At 37.4% G+C, this 8,054-nt stretch overlaps 1 protein-coding gene across 1 annotated transcript in view; it reads right to left on the bottom strand.

Moving 5' to 3' along the window:
- The window catches only part of KLHL7 (kelch like family member 7), a 25,222-nt gene that overhangs the window by 8,922 nt on the left and 8,246 nt on the right, over positions 1-8,054 (bottom strand). The window contains exons 5-7 of the mRNA XM_027895822.1: positions 6,668-6,843; positions 3,870-4,044; positions 2,279-2,421 (exon numbers count right to left, since the gene is read on the bottom strand). Coding sequence (XP_027751623.1) covers positions 2,279-2,421; positions 3,870-4,044; positions 6,668-6,843 — 494 coding nt within the window. The remainder of the gene's footprint in view (positions 1-2,278; positions 2,422-3,869; positions 4,045-6,667; positions 6,844-8,054) is intronic.

Raw genomic sequence — 8,054 nt, 5'->3', positions numbered from 1 at the left:
TTTGCTCTCTTGATGAAGTACATGCATCAATGGAAATGCCAGTTACAGTGCAACACAAACAATAAATATAGTCTTAAACTCATACTGATAACAGTCTCAACAAGTAACACACAGTATCCAATCCAGTCTTATTTAAAGCACCCTTTTAACAAGGAAATGAAGATCAGCACTAGAGACTAATCTTGTGTGCAAAGGCATTGGTGGAAATTAAAATTTTTGCACTAGTTTTATCATGTCAGAGTTATAGAAATTTGTATTACAATTGTCAATTTAGGTGACATATGAGATTTTAATTAAATTACTAAATTCAATTAAATCACAAGTGAAGGACTAGGTCACTATTCAATTAACAGACAAACAAAATTTCAATTCTTTCCTAAGGTCCTAACCTTGCAAAAGTACATAAGCTTAATTCCCTGCTCCGTGACCCTTTCATCATCTTTTGATGAGACTAATTAAAGTGAATTAAATGCTAATTCAACAGGGGTTCTGGATCCCGTTGCATTTAAGAACCTACTGTCACAGTTTTGAAGATCAAACTCAGATACTCAAGCAAAACATTCAGAAAAGGACATTTAAATAGCTTAGAATTGGAAATGAGGTAAAAGATATTCAATGAGACAAGACAGGTTAGCTAAGAACACCCAAGAAAGGATACAAGCACTAGGAAAACACGAGTGTTAGAAAAATCATCCCCAACAACCCACTTTTTAAATTTTCCTTCCCTGCCCCATTCTTCCCCCACCCAATAATCCACATGCAAAGCCATAAGTCTTGATCAGGAGGCAGTTCTGCAAAATTTCTTCAAACTGAGTTACTTTTTGGTGTTATGCTTGGACAAATACTCTATGAAAGAAAAAGCCATTTTATCCTATGCTTTATGCAGACTTTCATAGATCATACTTTTTGTCCACAAAACAGATTTCTTTGCCAAAACCATGTAACTGTTCAAAAAGTTATGAATGCCCTGATCAAAGGTTTCCCCAGCTCAGACCTTGGAAAGGAAAGAATTATCTGCTCTGCACCCCTCACCTCCTCACCCCCAGTTGGAGTTGCTTATCTTGGGCATGTGTATGAAGGAAAAAGGTGGTCATTAGTTTGGAATTTTGAACTCCAAATGGAAATACATATCAAATGTCTCTCAGTCTAAGTCAGCAAAGGTAGTAGGTTTTCCTTCTCCCCATACTTAAGTGGTACTCAAAGAAGGTGGCTTCAATTTCATCTTACATAGGAATGTGACAGAAAAGTTCAAAACACATCCCCAAGGCTCATTCATTCTGAATTAGATTTGACAGGGCTCACATTGACTATAAAGTTCACACAGATAACACACAAAACTGTTTGAAATCATAACAAGCATTTAATATGCTGAGTTAGAACCAGAATTTCTGCACAAAATATTACATGCATGTGATCTCATAACTTAGAGAGCCCTGATGTTTATGTAGCAGTTTTTTTCTGTATTACTGCAAATGCTTGCCTGGTAAAACAGAGTATGGGTAATCTTTCTGCATGCAGTTGATGTTTCTAGACCATTTAGTCTGCATAGCTGAAATATACATCATTCCTGTGGCTCAATTTTATTCAGGAAACATGGGAACAAATTTCAGGCAGAACTTGGTTGCTCTAAATTGGCCACCTCTAAGTTATTTGTTGGAGAAGCTCATTCTTTTCCACTTACGTAATACTTTGCTCCCCATTCCCCATCCCACTCTTTATATACTCTTACAAACAAACAAAATCCTGAACCATTAGTATTCAGAAGTGGTTACATATTTATAATAAATGCACTAAAAAAAACCCAAATCCTTGCACTTTAAAACTGGATTCTACACTAACATATGAGCTAATAACTTAACAGTGCTAAAAAAAAAATTGTTTTGAGTTACTCTCTAAACACATACGCGCATGCACATGCATACAGACTTTTCTATATTCCTAACCAATTGCCTGATGTTTTGGTGACCTTTTATTTATTTGCAGCTGTGTGATGCACATACCAATCAATTCTCAACTCACGGATTGATCAGATCTCCGTATCTAATATTGCCAAGAAACAAACAAAATCATTCTATTCAAAATGACGTATTACATCTTGGTACACAGACTTAAAAATACTTAATAAACCATATCCTTCCGCCTGTATACCCAAGAGGCAGGGAATACATCCTTCCTAATACCATTTTCTAGATCATAATCTCTTAGTTAATATCATCAGCGAGTAAAACAGGTGAGATTACAAACAGTGAATCTTAATGCATTCTGAGGTAACGATTACCTTGGGATTAAAATATCTGCAGGACTGGGGCTGTGAGCCTCCAAACAAAGCAATGCGATAATCATGTTTTTTTCTTCTTGGCCGTGTGCCTTCCACTAACTCTTCTCGGTCTTCTGGGGAAAGGAGGTGGTACCGCATCCCACCTGGAATGAAGACAACGACTGTTGCAGATCTAGTGTAGCTCATACATAGAGAGCGATGTTTCAGAGGCAGGGACAGGGGAGAGAGGGGAGAGAGGGGAGAGAAGGAAAAGAGAGAAACGAAGTTTCTACATTACAGCTACATAGCTTTGATTTAAAAGGGAAGAATAATGCACAGCAGCACATAAGGATAAGGGCATACATCCAGACTTACACCCTGTTTCCAATTGCCTGCTCCATGCAATAAGGACATGGATATAGATTCATGTTATACACCAAGTGATCAATAGCTAACTTATAAAATATTAACAAGCAACTAAGTTTGTTGCATCGAAACAGGCAAAAGGAGGCAAACCCAAAGAATAGGAACAGCAAAACCAGGAGCCTAAAGAGGACAATACTAACATTAAAAGAAGGGACCTGAATTCAATGAGGAGTCAACTGCGGCACCTCCTCACTACAGTTTCTGACTGATAATAAGCACATAGCATACTCATGAAAATCCCTTACTTTTGTTCTTAGCTGACAGTGCAAAATATTAGTTATAACTCGTAGAAGAGAATAAGTATTCTCCTAGGAAACACTCCAGAGAATGCAAAAATATCAGTGACAAGCCACTAAAACACAAAAAAAATCCTTATTTCTTAAACAATGCACCCAACTCTGTGTTAGACAAGAAGCATGACTGAGATGTCCAAGGTCAGCAAATACTTACCAACATATAGGTTAATTTGAATCTTGCTCATTGAACCTCAAGGAAAGCAGTTCTGTACTGTTTTTTAGATCTACACTAAAATGAAGCCAACTATTTAACTGGTACTGAAATTAAAAATTTATTTCCAGAATATTTATTAACATCTAGGCTTTTTTTTCTTATGTGACAAAATTTCACAAATGGTATCTAAAAACAAAAGGGAAGTTTGTTCCCTATCTTATTTGCACCTTGAGAATACAAATGTAGGATTAATCATTTTAGGATCAATCGTCAGTATATATTAGAGATAAAAATAGTACAACATACAGTTAACATTCTAATTTGCTTAGGGAATTTTATAATACTCAAAGTTTTGATATAAAGTATTTCTTTTATTAATTCACATATGAGCATGAACGATATTGAAATTACTAGTGTGTCCCAAAGGCAGATTGACTTTCAATTACCCTAATGAGTCATTGACAAAATCTCCATTCCATTACTTCTCATGGAGTTCATGTCATTTGCTAGGAGAAAACAAATGAAAGTCACACTGTTACATAAGATAGGTTTTATTTACGTAATAATCTCCTAATCCAACTTCAACTAAAGGCAACATACAAGAGGGAACACAGTCAGACGGATTTAATGTGGATATGTTGTCAGAGCATTTTAAAGCAAACAATCTTCAAAAATTCCACAACATTTTTTAAATTATACTGAACATTATAAAGATTTCAGCTAGAGGTCAACTTACTGATCACCATTTTAAGGCATTCTGGGTTATCCTGAATAAGTGGTTCAGCCTGAACTGTTTTACTTAAGAAGTTCTTTGATATCAGAGGAAATCGGACTTTAGCAAGAATATCAACCATGTACGGCTGGCGATTGGGCTCATCATACTTCAGCCATCTGACTGCTGCATCATAAACCTTAAACAAGAGACATGCAAAGAAAAGAATAAGGTACATCACCACACAGTAAGACACATAACTGAACCTTAATGCTCTAAACTGGTTCTTATGCCTGCTGGAGGTTAATGCATACTAACATTTTAGTATGTGCAGATCCATTGCCATCTTCCAAGAAAATCTCAACCCCCACTCCAACAAAACAGTCAATGAAACCCCAAAAAAGACAATGCTCAGACAGGAAGTAAAACAAATACACAATCACAGAATAAAACTCATCTACTAGTAGGTTTTGAAAACCCCACTACTTCTGCTGTTTAACTTTTTCGTCCTCCAAATGGAAAGCATGAATCTGCAATTCACATTTATGTGGGTAACTCCTGTACCAGGTTAAGTCTAGTAGTCTTTAAGTTCTATGCCATAACATCAGTAATAATTCCCCAGAAATGCTGAAATAGCTTCTATTTGATAGGGTTTCCTAAGCTGACAAACTGCTTCTGTTACCAAATCATCGTGTTGGGGATCCAAATATATTGCTACTGTTATGTCCCAGGGGACCATTTAAATCAAAGTTTTTAGTTGAAGACTACTGTAAATCTATCAGAGGGCCTTCTCTCTTTCTCCTCTTTACACGAAAAGATAATGGGTTTCCTTAAGGGGCAGGGAAGTCAGAACAGGGAAAGTAACCATTAAATCTGCTCTATTTATGACTGTAGTGCAAGTCAGGAAGTAATGAAACAAAAATCCAGTATTATATATGAACTATGATACTTCCATGCTGCTCTCAGACACGTCAAGCTTATCTAGTAGCACTGACTCTGAAGTGGCAGGATAACTTCATTACAAACACAGCCAACACCTATGCCTGTAGCTGAAATTGGTCACAATAATCAGTAGTGAGTGACTGAGACATAACATGGAAAGACACTTAATGGCAGAATTATTTAGACGGACTAGTAAACCACCCCAACTATAGCTTTGCAAAATTACCAGGGAATGAAGGAAAGTAGAGAAAAAAATACTTATGGCTCAATTCCATCAGCTAAGGAAATTCAACAGAATGACTGAGATGGGAACATTGTATAGGACAGGTAGTACTTATTGCCACCTTTCTTTTTGTGCTAAATGCATATACGCTTTACACTAACAGAGACATTAGAGCACTATGTCCATTTTCTAGCAATACTCCTGAGGAGTAAGATTCCTACAGTACCACTGGAAAACTTCTGTACTTTCATACTGCACACTGCTAGTTTCCTAAAGGAATTTTAATGATGATACACAACATTTCTACCACTGCTGCCAGGCTAAAGCATGCCATCCTACCTTACCAAGAGAACTTCAAGAACGTGAATTCCAAAGTGTCATTTTGGCTACAAGCCAAACAACACTTCCAGCTCTGAGAATGTTACCCTGCAACCTGATTTTCATCCGGCACTCGACAGGAATGTTGAACTGTGACAAAACTCATTTATACTTGTAACCGGCCTACAACTATGTTCAGTCACCTGCTATTATCCCCCACTACTAGTAATTCTTATTTTCATAGTACATCACCACAACTAAAGACAAACAACTAAACCTTAATGCTCCAAACTGATTCTTCTGCCTGTTGGAGGTCAACATAAATGGAAACTTTACAGTCAGCAAAACATCCACTTCTAAATGGACACACATACCACCTTGGCTACAAAATCTCTCTGTTGCACTTCAAAGGTATGAGTCAACTCATGATGCCATACCCAAAGAAAGCTAAATTAAAGTAGATTTCAGTTTATTTTCAGCAGATTTGACTGAGAAGCTACAAGCACCCAGCAGCTACAACCACCCTACAATCATCTCTTTGGGCTGCAGTGCAGACACCTATATGCCTCCTGTTTTCCTGCAGTAGGAAGAATAAGCTAGCAAACATTCAGGGCTGTGCTGCAAGCTGAATCAAGCATTCCAAGTAGGACAGCTGCAAATGTAGTTTCTACCACAGGTTACAACTTTTAATGGAGTGAAACTCCAGGTTCCTTTCAGCGACCTAAACTTTTTAAAGTACACTTCCTAAAAAAGGGTCTTCCATCAATCCATCACTGCCAATGCATTTAGCTTTCAGTGTTTTGCTTATCTTACTTCCAAGTCCCTTAGTTCCCCAGGCTTAACTTGTGTATGCATATGTTTCCATCAGAAGCAACTCCTCTCTAGAATAGGCTGAGACCATACTCAGTAGAAACATGCAGCCATTAAGGCCCAGTCTGCTCACATTCTGAAGTAGTCCACTTTCACCAAAAGCACATAAATCCCAATCTAGAAGTAACTGCTATAATACATCTAACTTAATTCAGCTTATATACCATGGAATCAGAAGCCCTACAGCTGTGCCGATAAAGGAAGCTGTTCTGCTTATTCCCTCTGTGACTTCTTTCTTGCTAGTTTGACAAAACAACACATACATAAAACCACACTTGAAATGTGAATATTTATTAAAATTTGATTTTGACCTAGCTAGGATGCATGTTTTATTCCACAATTTAGCAAGCATTGTGTGCTTCCTCTAGGAATATCAGAAGTGAGATACTTGAATGCATGCAACAAGTCCTTGATTAAAAAAAGATGATGAACTTCAGTGCACTTAGCTGGTATGAAACAGGGGTCTCACCTGGTCTTCTGCCCTCACTGTTAACGTATCTTGGTTCAGGAGGTGTGTCACGCGCTTAACATCCAGCTGAAGAAACTCATCTGTCTTGTAAACTTCCGTGAAATGCTGATGGATGAAGTCATCTGCAGTGGCTTTCAGTTCTGGGCAGTCTAGGCATTCTGCTAGCACACTTATGCCTATGAAGGAAAAGTAAAAAAAAACAAACAACCTTCCAAACTTGAACTGCAATTACCTTTAATATATTAAAATAGAACACAATTACCATAATTTCAGTGATACTTGCAACTCCAGTTTAATATTTATTACCATGCCTTTTTTTTTTTTTTTAACACATGTTATCATAACTCATCTGCAACTCAAGACAAACTAAGACAAGGACAAGCTGCTGATTCCTATCCCTTCCAAACTAATTGGAACGTCAGACTTGCAACATTTGCTGTATTAAGTATCTCTTCAGCACTATTTCCTCATGTTTCTTTCCCCATTATGAAGCAGACAACAGTACCTTAACCAAGTCTGAGCCATGCCACAACAAAGTCTAACCAGAACATCTTGAGAAACTGGATCCAGGTTTTATGACCTTCCCTGACCTGCTCATGCAGCATCAGTCACCAACCAAGCCCAATTTCCTTCAAGAGTCATGGTGAACTGTGACTTTTGTATACAGGTAACACAGTCAGCTGCAGACCAACAGAAAAAAGTCAGGTTCACGTTGCTGGAAGGGCAGAAGGTTGGCACAAAGTTATAAATAGAAACCATTGCCAACCTTCCCATTGGAAACCACACAAGCACAGAGCTTTTCAGCAGGAACTCCTGCTCATCATGCTACAGCCTTCCTCCTTTTATGGAGGAGATGGTAAGTGTACAAGGAGTAACTCACTATCCCATGGGCTACAACTAGTCCAAGCTGCTCTAAGTAGTAAAATGCAAACTAGAAAGATAAAATCCACGTGTATGACTTCTTGACAAAATTTCAAGAGATTCCAATTAAGCCATGGTTTCTTTCAAATCCACTTTTTTAATGAACTATGGACTTACCTGTGAATCTGCACAGATTATGTTTCAACTTACAAACAATGCCTTAAGGAAAAAATTATTTAATCTTTATCTCCCTTTTTGCTATAAATTAGCAACAAAGTAAATGTTAGCATAATTAATTTTTCAGCTACACAAAAGCCACAGGGAGGAAATAAGCCTTAAAGCAAGCTTAAGTGGCATTTTACTTAGTAGATAATGCCTTTCTTCCAGCAGTTGTTTCAGAGCCACAGCTGTACTGCATCGAAGTGTTAGTTGAATCATTGCAATTCAGATATCCTGCAAAACATTTCTATTATAAAAATCTGTAACATGATTTGAGCTGTTACTAGGAGAATTACCTAACAAATGT

This window comes from Empidonax traillii, unplaced genomic scaffold (genome assembly GCF_003031625.1).
Source record: "Empidonax traillii isolate 1590-97213 ecotype Southwest subspecies unplaced genomic scaffold, ASM303162v1 scaffold17:size2698205, whole genome shotgun sequence".
Classification (NCBI taxonomy): Eukaryota; Metazoa; Chordata; class Aves; order Passeriformes; family Tyrannidae; genus Empidonax; species Empidonax traillii.
Note: the sequence above shows the minus strand (reverse complement) of the source record. Positions and strands in the feature narration are given on the sequence as shown.